This window comes from Ceratotherium simum, chromosome 17 (genome assembly GCF_057802395.1).
Source record: "Ceratotherium simum simum isolate JZ-2026a chromosome 17, ASM5780239v1, whole genome shotgun sequence".
NCBI classification, from domain to species: Eukaryota; Metazoa; Chordata; class Mammalia; order Perissodactyla; family Rhinocerotidae; genus Ceratotherium; species Ceratotherium simum.
Genome location: NC_141916.1, coordinates 57,924,480 through 57,938,931, shown reverse-complemented (window position 1 = coordinate 57,938,931; position 14,452 = coordinate 57,924,480). Strand labels below are relative to the sequence as shown.

General features: G+C 53.4%; 1 protein-coding gene across 1 annotated transcript in view; it reads right to left on the bottom strand.

The window, feature by feature from the left end:
* IQSEC3 (IQ motif and Sec7 domain ArfGEF 3) overlaps positions 1–14,452 on the bottom strand; it is a 109,175-nt gene that overhangs the window by 36,287 nt on the left and 58,436 nt on the right. The window contains exons 4-5 of the mRNA XM_087442920.1: positions 3,593–4,710; positions 1,373–1,534 (exon numbers count right to left, since the gene is read on the bottom strand). Of these exons, the coding sequence (XP_087299046.1) occupies positions 1,373–1,534; positions 3,593–4,710 (1,280 nt within the window). The remainder of the gene's footprint in view (positions 1–1,372; positions 1,535–3,592; positions 4,711–14,452) is intronic.

The following is a 14,452-nucleotide window of genomic DNA, read 5'->3' as shown; positions in this document are numbered from 1 at the left end:
CCAGCCAATGGCCACTGGGGATTTCAAGCTCCCTCAGACAGCTCCAAGCCCCAATCTTCTGACTGTACTCAGTGAGACAACCACTCTCTCAGTGGATTTAGAACGTGACTGGGATTCCAGAGGGCAACTGGTCCACCCCTCATAATCCAACATCCCCACTCTACAGGCATGGAGACACAGGCCCAGGGAGCAGGGACTTGTCCAAATACGCAGCACCAAGACTGCTCCATAAACAGAAACCAGGTGTCTGAGCTCCCACTCCAGGGACACTGAGGACCTTCCCGGTCAGTCCTGGTGACTCCCACGCGTCCAAACCCTTGATCAGGAGCCCCCGCCCGTCTGTAGCAGGCCCTTGCTACTCAGGGACAAGTACAAAAGGGAGAGGCTCTCCCAGGACCTCTGGAAGAACGCCTCCGCTGACTGTACCCCAGGAGAAAGAGGGGAGAAGCAGGGGCGGCCCCCTACAGAACGGCGGCCTCAAGGAGGAAGTGAGCTCAGGGGGCCTAGTGGAAGAGAGAAGGACCACTGGGGGAGGGGCAGGGCCTGGAGCAGACTGCCTGGGGCCTCACCCCTGGTCGCCAGGGGAGGAGGGGCTCCAAGGCCCTGCTCATCAGCCCCAAGGAGAGCTGCCCCTGCCCTGCGGCTACGAGATAGCAAGTGGGAAGTGACTCTCACCAGTCCACACTGACAAAGTCGAGCACTAGCAAAGGCAGCCCCCTCATTCTCCACCTCCATTTTTGGACTTGAAAACAATTTTCTTTCATTGTTGTGATTTCGGTGGTCAATCTATCTTTATGGAATCATAGTATTTTCTTGCTTTAAAAACCCTCAGCCTAACTCTTTCTTTTTTCTGCCTCATGTTTGCTTCCACGGTATGAACAAGCCTATATGGGGAGCTGGCAGATTACAGCCGGCGTGGGGGTAGGGCTGGACTGGAGGCAGCGGGAGGGTGAGCTGAGGGGCCAGTTCACCCTGCGGAGATGGCCCTAGCCAGACACAGCCCTCTTCTTTCCAGGCTCCTTCTCTTGCCCCGAGGGTGGCAGAGGGAGGCCTTTTTGTCTCCTTTGACCACTTCTGTACCTTGGCCCCTCCAGTGGTGCACTGCACAGAGAACGCTCAACAAATCAATGACTTTCCAGGAGAAACAGAGGCCGGTCAAGATGCAGTGATTGGCTACAGACCACGTGAGTCTGGATTCTGGGGCCAATCAGGAAGCTGCTAGGACTGGAGCAAGGATTTCTGGGAAATGGCCAAGACTTCAGGGGTCTCGTGTCCTCCCCTGAGTGCTTCTTCCCCACTGAGGTCCCCGGACTCTTAAGAGATCCTGGGCAGGTGGGTGGGAGGGAGAGGAGCCCGGAGGCGGGGCACTCACTCCAGCACGTCGCGGTTGAACTGCTTCTTGCTGTTGCCCAGGAACTCTCCGATCATCTGCCGGCTGAGGCCCTTACGCTGGAGCAGGAAGTGGGCCACTCCGATGGGGGTGTCAGGGATGAAGCCGCGAGAGATCAGGAACTGGATGCCCTTGTCCGGGTTTCTGGAGGTGGGGGTGGGGAGAAGGAGTGGAGAGTGAGCCAAGGCCATCCATGACTTCTTTCCTCCCTTTCTTCCAGCCAGGGGAAGTGCCACTGGGTCCTTGTAAAGAATTCCCAGGAAATGCTAGGATTCCTTCCAACGCAGAGGGGTTCCCCACTGGAAGTGCCTCTCACCAGAGCCTCACTCTCCTAAACCTCCCCACACAGGAGTGAAGATAGTGAGTGGCGGGAAGCCAGGGAAGGAGGGTCTGGCCAAGCAAAGTGAATTCCAGAGCAGATGGGGAGGTGTGCCTTCCCTCTTCCTGCCTCACTCCCACTGCATCTTACCCTGAGGTCCCCCAGGCCCTCCAAGAAGGCTCTTCCCTGTATCATATCATCTATACACAGTACCCACCCTGGAATCTGGAGAGAGGGTGAGACTGAGAAACAGAGGTGAGATCCCCACCACACCCCCTCTTCCCTGTTGATGGTGGGCACAAGAATCCTGCTTGCCAGCATTTACTTTCTCAGGCTTGAGTCTCTGTGTGTGGGTGTAGGTGTTGGTGTGGGTGCTGTGCCTTAAGGCTAATGTGCTCACAGTGTGGTCTGCAAATCCATGCTGCGCCCTGAACTGTTTCTTACTGGTCCAGGAGGAGATAAGTACAGAAATAGAAGGTAAGCATTTAGAACCTTTTATAGCACTTTGACATTTTCAGGACAACTAAGCATGTGATTATTTTTCTAGCAATTCATTTTTCTTGTATTTTACAAAAGTGTCAGCCCACAACGTCTTGGGTAAAAACCCAAACTGGTACTTCACTACAGAGAGTTTGAGAACCCCTGTCTTGAGGGACCCGAGTATCTGTGTGAGCATTCGTGTGCATGCTGAAGTGAGGCCGTGGATGTGTCAGGGTGGGGGCTATGCTCACCGAGATGGCAGCCTGATGTCAAAGAAAGAGCAACGGACTGGGAGTCAGACAGATCTGGCTTCACCTAAGTCTGGCGCTTACTAGCTGTTTCACAGTGTAAGCAACTCTCATTAGTGGTGTGAGCCTGTTTCCTTTTCTGTGAAATGGCATAATGATGCTATCTCTAGATATTGCTGGGAAGATTGCAGATGCTTTATGAACAGTAGCTATTCTCCTGGAATATAAGCTTCTTGAGACCAAGGGATGTGTCTTACTCATCTTTGTGGTCAAGGAGCCTGGCACTCAATACATAACAGTGGAGTGAATAAATGAAGTTACCTGTGGGCAGGAGGGATGTTGTGTCTCCTGGCTCAGGGCTCTGAAGGAAGGAGTGAGTGGAGGGTGGAGATGAGTGCCTCCTCTACTTGAGATTTCCCTCAGAGGGGCAGGTGTGTTTCCTCTGCTTGCCACTGGCTGTATACCTTCTGGTTGCAAGGAAAGGTCTGGCTGCAGGCTCTGGCTGGGGGCTCTGAGCTGTGGCAGTCGTTGGTTTCTGTCCTTCCATTCCCTTGTTCTCCTTCTACTCTGCCTCCGCATGCTTCGCACTCTCTTCCTGGTCTCCCTCCTCTGTGTATCCCGCCCTCTCCTGCTTCCTGCCTGTAATCCTCACACTAGGTCTCTCCCTCCTCTCCAGTCCCTCATCTCCCTGTCGTCATTTTCTCCTTCGCTCATTGTCTCCTCTCTCCTCTCCATCAACCCCATGAGATTGCTGTGTTTCCCCCACTTCATATCCTACCTGAATGATTTCTGCTCAATCCTCATACTACGTGTACTATTTACTTAATACTGTACTTTCTTTTAAATTCTCTCACTTTTCAAACTCTAGTTTCATCTTAAGCAGTAATAGTGGCGAAATCATGGATTTGAAGTGTTATTTGGTCCCTAATCCTTCTTAAAATTGAGTCATAATTAAAACTAAAACATGTATTGGTACACAGTATCAGTATGTCAAGGAGCAGGCGCGTCACAAACGCCACCCGGGAGGACACTGGGATGACGTGGTAAATTACCTGGCACCCTGCTAACCTGTAAATGCAGGTGCCCCCTCTTCTTCCCTTCCCGCGGGGACCTCCCCCAGGCCTCACTGGAGCTCCCGAGCCAGTGCTCACTTACATGTTGAAGAGGTTGAGGCCGATGCGGTAGAGCCGCTTGCGCAGGGTGTCGGTGGAGAGCGTGGGCGACGTGCAGCTGGCCGGGCTCTCGCAGTGGTAGCGCGGCAGGCTCAGGATCATGGCCTGCAGGGCCTCCTTGGAGGCCGAGGCCGATACTTCCGAGCCCGACTTGGCGGACTTGGTGGACGTGCTGCTGCTGCTCAGCTGCTCCAAGTTGTCGCCGGCCTCGGCCTCGGCCCCTTTCCCCACCTCCCCTGCCTCCTCCTCCTCTTGCTCCTCAGCCTCCGTGGCCGCGGCCTCCTCCACCACCACCTCCGCGGCCCCAGCTCTGTTGGCTCCCAGGACCCCGCCGGCTCCGGCCTCTGCGCACGTGTTCTCGGAGGGCGCGTCCCCCTGGCCCGCGGCGGTCGCCACCGCGGCCTCCTGTCCCCGGGCCTCGCCTGGCTCGGCTTTGCCGGCCGCGGACTCTGCTGGGGCCTGGGCCGTCTGCGAGCCCAGACAGTTGGCCACTGACAAAGTGGAGGAGACAGAGATGTTCTGGTTGGCGATCTGCACGGTGACGTCGCGGAAAGCCATCATGAGGGTGCTGCTGTGGCCCTGGGGCAGGCCGGTGGCTTCGGCGGCCTCTTCCCCGGGCCCCGGGTGTGTGCTCTCGGGCTCCCGCATCTCGGCCCCCAGGCCCGGGGGCCCGGCGCCGGCGTGCAGGGCCTGGTGGATCTGGTAAGCGCCGCTCTCCTGCAGGGAGCACATGGTCTTGAGGCTCCAGGTGCTGAGGGCGTCGTCGATGGACTTGGCCAGGGACTGCACCTGCTCGGTGAAGGAGTCCTCCAGCTCGGTGAGCGTGCCCGCGAAGGTGGGCGGCAGGGAGGGCGAGCGCACCAGCGGCAGCCCCATGAGGCCGTAGCCCTCCATGAGCGCCTTCTCGGCCGCCAGGCTCTCGGCAGTGGGCGCCCGCACCTTGCGCAGGGAGATCCGCCGCGGCAGGCGGCTCTCCAAGAGCGAGTTGCGGATCTTCTCGAAGTTCTTGCTGAGCTGGTACTGGCGGAAGGCGGTTTGGATCGTGCAAGCGGCGCGCCGGGACACCAGGTGGCCTCCGTATTTGTGTTCTAGCATTTCAATCTGCAACAAGGACGGAGAGGAGGAGGCGCGGTTGGGGCAGGGACGCTGCAGCGCTTCCGAAAGGAGGTGCTGGTGGCTGTCCACCAGTGCAGGGAGTCACCCGGCCAAACTTCGGCGGCGCTCAGCAATGCACAGCGGGTGGGTGGGGGTGGGCACTGAGGGGCTTAAGTCTGAAAACTCCTAGCCTGTCGTGGCCTGAGATACCAGGTCCCTGGCAAAACCCCCAGAGCTGTAGGATGTGGGATTGGATTCCCCGGCTTGGTGAGGCCCCAGGGCAGGGGAGAGAGGTGTTGCTGATGGTAGTTAGATGTTGCTGTGGCGATTATTTTAATATGTTCATATCAGAGATGCACATGGAAGTATTTATGAGCGGAATGCATGATAATTTTGAATTTGTATTAAAATACTTCATCAAAAAAAGTGGAAGGGTTATATGAAACAATATTAATAAAAATAGTTGGACAGACAAAAACTAGACTATTGGTGGTAAACAGGCAGTCTATACAGAAACTGAAATATAATAATGTACATCTGAAATTTACACAATGTTATAAGCCAATATGACCTCAATAAAATAATTTTTAAAAAATAGTTGGAGCTGGGTGATAGTTATGTGGGAGTTTATTACATTATTCCTTCTACTTTTGTGTACACTTAAAAATAATAAAAAATTAACAGAAATGCTTTAAAAATTGCCACTTTTCCTGTTCACCTGCGTTCCCTCTTAGCATTCATGTCACTGCACTGGGGTAGGTTTGGTTATCTCTGTGTTCCCAGTACCCAGCCCAGGGGCTGGCATATGGTAGGTGCTCAATAAATGTGAATTGAAGAAAAAGGTGGATGGATGATGATGGGTGATGGATGGGTGACGGATGGCTGTTTCAAGAGTGGGAGTGTCCCTCCAGGCTGCCATGCTCCATATTCAAGTCCCCTCTGTTCTCAACAATGGGAGCTGTACAACCAGTGCATGACTTGGTGGGGCTGGCTGGTGGGGTGTGCTACCTCATCTGGGCAGATCTGAACTCAGGATGTGGGGCCAGTTTCTCTTCAAGGCCCTTACTCACCTCCTCTCAGCTCTCTCTCCCTGTCTATGGTCTTTTCTCCCCTTTGGGTTGCTGTGCCCTCTCTTTTTCTCCCTTATCAAAACCTCTCAGGAAAGGACTAGAAAGACATTCTCCCTGACGTGTAGTGTGAATAACCAATAACATTTAACAATGCCCCTTCCTGGAGATTTTTGCATTTAACTAACAGACAAGGCCTATGGTAAGGGGAGGGACATAATGGTAGTAGCATTGTGGGCTCTGATCAGTCCTTAGGGGAGTTTGGGAAGTGAGAAAGTGTTCCTGGGCCCTGAAATTATGTCCTGTTCACAGCCATACTCTCCACTGACACACAGTGTCATTCCTGAACTAAGAATCCGGATAGGTGGACTGAGATTAACAACTCAAGCCAAGAACAACATCATTGCTCCCATGTTCCCCCAGGGTCATGGGTGGGGAGGGTACAGATGGAAAGGCCCAATTTCATTCCCCAATACGAGGAACGTTCACCCTGCTTCCTATTCTACTCCACCCCCCAGGGACTGCAGCTGGAGTGACAGCCTCCCCATAGCCCCAGTAATCCCCTCTGCTCCCTCCCTGTGGGTGTCCCACAGCTGGACCAGCAGAGGCACCCTCCTCGCCCAGGAGACCTCACAGATACAATCCCAATCCCCAGGGACAATCCCAGGTCAAACAGGACGTCCTCACTCTTGTCTTCAGCTCTCCTGGTCTCGCCATTCAGTGCCCTTCCCCATCCTCAAACCTAGTGGCATTATGCTGTCTCTCTCCCCACAACCAACCCTCCACTCTGAAGATAGTTGGAAAACTTATTCCTCTTAAAGTTTGGATGGCCAAAAAGGCTTCCTATATTACTCCTTCCAGAATATTTTCACTTCACAAGGCACAAGGCCTTAAGCGGAAGGCAGGAATCTCTCCCAGTCCTCATGATCCTCACATTGCTCTTAAAACCTCAAGGTGCTCTTAAAAATCATACCAAGTGCATTTGCTATCTATTGCTGCATAACAAATTACCACAAACTTAGCAGCTTAACACAACGCCCACTTATTTCCTCGTAGTTCTGTAGGTCAGTAGTCTGGGCCCAGCTCCGCCAGGTTCTCGCCTTAGGATCTCACCAGGCTGAAATCAGGGTGTCATCTCACGTGGAGGCCCAGGTCCTCTTCCAAGCTAACTGTTGTCGGCAGAATTCAGCTCTTTGAGATTATAAGACTGAGGACCTCAGTTACTAGAGGCTGCCTGCTGTTCTCTGCCACAAGGCCATCTTCACAACATGGTTGTTTGCCCCTTCAAGGCCAACAGGAGAGCGTCTCTGTGATGCTTTACCTTCTTTTAAAGGGTTCACCTCATTGGTTCAGGCCCCCCACGATGATCTTCCTTTTGATTAACTCGGCGTCAACTGGTTGCTAACCTAATCATAGGAGTGATGTCCCATCTAGTCTCTAGTCCCGCCCACACTGGGAGGTGGGGGGGATCATACAGTATGTGCACACAAACGGGCAGGGATCTTGGGAGTTCTGCCTACATACCCATTGGACAGTTGCCTACTGGGTCTTTATTTAGGTATGACCTCACGTACCCAGGAGCTCCAGAGAAACACAGATACCTGCCTCTGAGGCATTCTGTTCCTGCTTGTGCAGAAATCACACCAGAAGGGAGACTACACTGTAGCTCGGCTGGTTCTCCCTGCGGAACTCTGGCAGGTTCCCTGAGGCCTGGAAGAGAGACTGGCCTTGGCTTAGGAAGGAAAATCCTCCAAGGGGAAGTGTAGAGAGTGAGGGGCACTGACCACTTAACTGCCTCCTCCTCTCTCAATTTCTGTCTCCCTTTTAACCCCCCTCCCCAAGCACCATGAGAAACTGACACCGGGCAGGAATTCACATCTCTTTCCTGCCTGTCCCATTCATATTTCTAGGGAAATCTCAGGCCCGAGAACATTCTTTTCAGGTTACAAGATGCTATTGGCAACAGAGGGAGGGTATGAAATCCCAAATGCCATTTATCCAAAACAGTAAAGGGGTCCACCCCCTGGCATGGTGTCATTCTGCTTGGAGGCAGAAGGCTGGCTGAGATAACCTGAGGAGACTTCTTCTACTAGCCAACATCCATGCTTCACCCAAGCAGAGGAGGAAACCAGACTTTAAATTCTTGAATCTGTTCCATCAGGTCCTCCGCTGGACTGTAAGTCTCACGAAGCATGGACTTTGCCTGACATGTTCACTGCTTTATCCCCAGGGCTTGGAGAGTGGCCAGCACACAGTAGGCCTTCAAGGAATATTTATTAAATAAATTATCTTTTAATTCCAAAGTCATCTTCGTGACTCTCAAAAACCTTTCTAATCTCACCTGTAACTTTCCTCTCCCGGAGCTGATGATCTCACCCTCTCTTGCCTCCTTTGTAAGTCTGCTTCCTCCTCTAGTCTCTCTTTTACTTGTTTTCCCAACCTCCATGCTGGCATTGGCCCCTTTCTGCTACCTACAGGCCCTCCTAGATCTCCCCAGGCTAAAACACAGCTCTGCTTGGCCTCCCTGCTTTGGCGCACTAGCCCAGTCTCTTTCTTTCTGTTTCCCACTGAACCTCTTGGAGGACTCATCTACACTCTCTGGCTCACTCCATGAGCAAATGCTCAACTACCGGTCTAACTCCGCAGGCCCTGACTCCTCACAGTCTGCCTCTCCCACCAGTCTTCTAAAATGACTCTCAGGAAGGTCACCAATGACCCTTAATCACTAAATCTGATGGCCCATCCTCAACCTTCCTCCTCCCTCCTTTCTGCAGCTCTTGATATCTTCATCACCTTGAAACTCTGTCCTCAGCTCTCATGACCCAGTCTATCTTGGTCTTTCTGTCTCCACACAGCTCCTTAATCCTATATTCCTATGCACTTTCCCTATGCACTTCTGGACATCTTCCATGACTTCCACGTTGGAAGTCGTTAGAGCAGCCCCCAGTAGTTGATAATTTGCAACTGATTAAGAGGGAGCTAGCTCAGGCAGAGCCTTTGTGGCAACTCTACAGATGTCCCACAGGCTAATATCTTCTATCTCTTGATGGGGAAGCTCGTCCACTGTTACAATTCACTCTACTTTAATGGGTTGAGGAGCAAGCCATAGGGGAAATACTAGTCTCAGATCTACCCCCACCCTACTGGGTGACCTTGGACAAGTTTCTGAACATCTCTGACTCTCAGTTTTCTTATCTGTTAAATGAGGCTAATCCTGCTGACTCTGTAGCTTGTTGTGAGGATTAAATTATTTCATATAGCAGCTGGCACATAGTAAGTGCTCAGTAAGTGGTAGCTATTTGATGACATGATGATTCTGTGAATGACGCTCAAGCCTCCATTCCAGGCTTTGATCCTAGACCTGCATTTCCACCAGACCGTGGGTCCCTCTGTCCCCTTGTACAAAGCCATTGTCTTTCCCCACCTCACTGTAACCAGCTCTTACTGACTTCCTTATTTGCCTAACAGCACCTTGGCTGTGAGGCCATCCGGTCAGGGAACCATGCATTTGTCCTTGGGTCCTCCTTTGCCCCATCCTCTGCATTTGTCAACCTCAAAGTCCTATAGCTGCTCCCCCCACCGCCCCCGGTATACCTTGTGCAATCATCCTGACCTTTCCACCAGACTGCCACCACGTGGGGCTCTCTTTGACTCCTTCCCCACTTGGACCACTCTGGCAGCCTCCTCACTGCCTCTCTGCTTCCTTCTTACCCCTGCCATCAACTTTACATTGTATTACCCTGATCAGCGCTCCCAAAGAACAGATGTAAACACAGGGCTTCTGCTGCTGGAGACCATTGCCCAAAAGAAGTATAAATGCTTCCTCCTGGCATTCTGACGCTGAGCAATCTGGCCTGGCCTACCGCCCAGCCTCTACTGCTGCACGAAGTCCATGTAACACACCAGCTTGACTCCCGCTCCTCCCCCAGCCCACACTGGGCTTTCCTGCTCTGAGCACTTGCTCAGCCTTTTCCCTCAGCCCGCAGTGTTCTCCCCACCTTCAACTCCCACTCTCATCCCCTTTCCTCCAGGTAAAACTTTTCCCCTTCCTTCAAGACCTATCTCAAATGTGCCTCCTCCACGAAGCCTTCTCAACCCCCCGACCAGAGCTGGTCTCCCTGCCTTGGGCCCCCGGAGAGAATGCTGTTTCAATCTTCTGTTTGACACTCAGTTTTCTCCACTAATCTTCGTGATATTTATCGAACCCATCCTTCCCTCCCCTGCCCCTCCCCCAGACTCCAACAGAGCCCAAGTTATTCGAGGCCTCAGGTGTGTCTTAGTCATCGTCTGATCCATGTAGGGCACCCAGCACAGTGCCTGGCATGGAGCACCTGCTCACTATGGTATTGGAATTCAGTTGTTGGATCTTCACCATTTGTTCCAATCCGTTTAACATAATTATCTCCCACTTATTCCAGCCTTGTGCCTGCTGCACCCCTAACCTGCAATGTCCCCCACTGCTTCCTCCTTATCCTTTGCAGCCCACCCTCAATGCTCTCTCAGCACCCACAGACTGTACCTCACAGGCAGGAGAGTATTATCTGTCTCTGCATCCCTGGTGCCCGGCGCTGAGCCAGATCCATGGTTCGGGCTTAATAAATGCTTGCGGACATGAACTAAACTGAACTCTCTCCTACGCCCCAGGGGAAATAAAAATCCAGGCTCTCTTTTAGATCTGGGCTTGGAGTCAAATGCTTTCTCTCTCCCTCTCCCATGCATTCCCCTCCCCCCATTCTCATAGGGCTTGGGGACTCAGCAGTGCCCCAGGTCAGCTCCATCTACCCCAGGCAGGCCCACCCATCCACCCTAACGCTGTTCTTAACCAGCGCCAGGCCAGAGAGCTGAGAGAGATGGATGTGGCAGGAGAGGACAGCCCCTAGGAGGGAGGGGTCTCTGAGCCCAGTGGCCAAGGAGCAGCTCTGCTCACCTCTCTCTAAACCCCATGAATCATGGGTAATTGTGACCTCCCCTCCTCCCAAGAAAGCAATCTCTCAGCTCCTGCCAGAAGAAGCAGTGGAGGGGGGCTTGGGGGCTCTGTCTCTCTAATGGGCCTCTCAGTGTTAATTAGAACATGCTCCCTCTTTTCAGGTTGCTGCAGCAGCTGAACCTGATGAGGGCTGCTGAGAGATGGCTGCCGAGTCAGGGTAGGGGGGCAAGAGCAGCTAGCTGTGGGGCCACAGTGCTGAGGAACCTGGGGGAGCCAGGCGCGGGGGGCTTTCAAATGTAAGCAAGGATTTCCCCTGATCTGAGATTTCTCCACTGAGCACATTAAAGCATTACATGGTATGAGCCTGCAGAACTTGGCAAGGCAAACCTCATGTGAGGCTGAGGAGCACAGAGTCTGGGGAGGAGACAGGAGCTTTGGAGCTGCTGGGGCCGCTCACAGGAGAGGTCAGCCTGTACTGGGTAGGGCTGTGACCCCTGCGTTTTCTCTGTGTGCCCACCTCCCTGCCCACTGTCCGAAACACAGAAAGTGCTCAACGTGGCAGGGCATCGAGGCCTTGGGAACCTCTCCTGACCAAAGCCAGGTAGCAGTGGGGAGAGTAAAGCTCAGCTCCTCCTAGGTCACAGAGACTCCCTCAGGTCGAGTGGCTCTGGGAGGCCGACTTTGAACCCCAGGTTGGGCTGCTTGCCCTCTCCAGTGCCCCCACAGTGCCCTGTGCACCGCTCCCATGGAACCCACCCCTTCCCTGGAATGGAGGAGATGGTGGAAGGCACTGGGTTAAGATCACGGACCGTGGGTCCAAGTCTTGGCTGCACCGGCAATGCACACCTAGGAATGTGTCCTTCGGCAAGTTCCTGATATCATTAAGCCTCAGTTTTCTCATTCCTAAAATGGGGATAGTAACAGTAACTAGCTCACTGGGATACTCTGCAGATCTGGGGAGACAATGCATGGAAAATGCTTAGCACTGTGCCCGACACGTAGTTAATGCTGCTAGTGCTCGCTAGTGCTGGGTGCCTGTCAGCACCCACTGCTGGAACGTGAGCTCCCTGAGGACTGGGGCTGTATCTTGCATCTTGGTGTCCCTAGGCCTCGCAAAGGGCCAGGACAGAGCAGCGGTGCAATGCTGCTCCCTGAGTTGAATGCAGCTGAGCGGATGGACAACCCCTGGTGCAACCTTCATTCACCACCATCCTCTGTAGCTGGGCCCCTGGTGCCCTCCACGCCTGTGGTAGAACTCTCACTTTCAGAGTGGGAAGAAGCCTTGGACACACGCTGGTACAACCCCTCGTCTCACAAATGAGGACAACGAAGACCAGAGAGTTGGAAACATAGCCGCCACTTCTCCCCTTGAGAGGTACCCCACCATGAGGCCGGACTCTGAGGCTCGGGGTGTGGAGATCTGTGGGGAAGGGGCTGCTCTCCAGAAGGGAACATGGCCTCCACCCAGGACCCTGACTCGGAGAGCAGGGCCTGGACGTTACTGACCACAGCTCCATGCTTCCTGGCTTGGACAGCACAGAGAGCTATGCAATTTGCACATCTCAGCTGGGCTCCAACGGGCTGCTCCCCCACAGTGGCAGAGAAAATGATACAAACTCCTGGAGAACCCGAATGAATTAGGAAATCACTCCGGTCTCCTCTATATCCTTGCCACAGCCACTTTCCTAAAGGGTCCCCTAAAGGGATCTGCATGTTCCCTCCCCGTCCCCCAAGGTTGTAGCCCTAAGGATCACTGTGAAGTGAAGTGAGAGAGTTGAGGGCACAGGGAGCAGAGGATGAGAGAAGCTGTCAGGAGGACCTGCTCACTGTGCGACTATGGGCAGGGGGCTGGGGAAGCAGCCAGTGGGTGCATGGCAACTGGGAGAACGGGGAAACCTGGGGCGGGCCTGATTCATTCATCCATTCATTCATTCGTTCGTTCGTTCGTTCTTTCATTCCTGTGTTCCTCCAATATTGAGCATTTCCTAGGCACCAGGGACTGTGCTGGGTGCAGGAAAACAATAGTGGGCAGGAGCAGGGCAGCACCCAGTGCACGGCTCTAGGGAGTGCTAGCTCCTCAGAGACTGTGAAGTGAAAGGCACCCCTAGAGGTTGCACAACCTGCTCAACTCTGTGGCAGCCCTGGGAACGACATGGTCCTTGCCCATGTGAGTGGGTCAGCTACCAGATGGCACAGGGTCAGCTGTGGAGCACTCACTGAAAGCACACACCCAGGCTTGGGGATACCTGGGTGTAGGAGTAGAGATCACCCAGGTGAAGCTGATTGGGGGACAAGTGGGGAGAATTCCCAGCAGAGGAAATAAAATATGTGAAGGCCCAGAGGCAAAGGATGGCGTGGAGATTCCAGGAAAGGCAAATAGGAGTGGCTGGAACCCTGAAGGGGAGCGAGGCAGGATGTGGGCTGGTAGAAGGGCCTGGAGAAGTCTGTCCTCCACATAGTGGGGAGCCCTGGAAGGCTCTCCCACAGGGGAACACCATGATCAGATGTCCTCTTTATATAAGGAGGACTCAGCTGCAGAGTGGAGATGAGGTTGGAAGACGCACAGCTTGAAGCAGGGGAACCTAGAGGAGGTCCCCAAGGGCACTGGAAGAGATCATGGCGGCCTGGACTAGGATGGGGGTTGGTAGGAGAGAGTGGGATTTGGGAAATAGTTAAAAGGTAGCATCCGTGGGGTTTGGGGATGCAGCAGATGCCAGGGAGAGAGAGGAGCCAGGGAAAACACCTGGGATTCTGGACTGGCTGACAGCGCAGGCTTGGCAGGTTGGTGGACTGGGGAGATGATGATGGTCCAAGATTCCTTCTGGTCCAAGGACTGCAGGATTTGTGCAACTGGCGGGGATCGCAGGTTCAGAGTATTAAGTTCTAGATCTCAAAGAAACCTAAAGTAGAGTCAGATCTTGGCTGCAGGCTTCAAGCCCATTCCCGTCCCCTTCAGTCACGGAGTTATTATTTTCCCCTTTTCATCCATCGAGCATCTTCTTCACACCAGGCATTGGGGATATAATGATGAACAAGTCATGTGCCTGACTTCAAGGAAGAGTCAAGCCAACAGGAGATGCGGATACAGGGCTGAAGGACTATGACAAGGAATGCCTGGGTGCTCCTTCACAGCATCCAGAGCAGCCTTGAAAAGGCAGGGAGAGCTATCAGGGAGGAGGAAGGAACCCCAAAAGAGAGTCCCAAAGCCAGAGGAAGAGTACTCGAGGCCAAGTGCAGCATGTGGGGAGAGGAGGAATGTTAGCAGTAGAGGCAAAGGGAACAGCATGTACAAAGCCCCAAAGAGATGTGAGGCAACTGAGGCCCAGAGAAGTCAAGCAACTTGCCCAAGGTCACACAGTTCATTTGCAGAAGAGAGAGGAGCAGAGCTCCATCTCTTGTAAATGTGTGCCCTGTTCTTAATCTTTTTGCTCTAGCATCCTCAATCCCTTTTTGGCCTCTTCCTCCCACCCTCAGCCTATGCTTGGCCTGGAGAGATACCAGAGCCAGGGGAGGCGAGCTGTTCCCCAAGGCTGGATTCCCTCAACACGAGGGCCCCCTCATTCCTCTATCAACCTCACCAGCCCTATGCCTGCTGGCCCAACGTGCAAACCCATCCATTAGAATTACGTCCACAGTACCAATCAGAATCCTGTACAACACTCCATATCCCACCTAGTCAGTCAGAATTAAATTAACCTCCTGCCCAAGCCAAAGCATGAGTTTCCCTTGGTGTTGTTAGCTGGATACTCCTTAA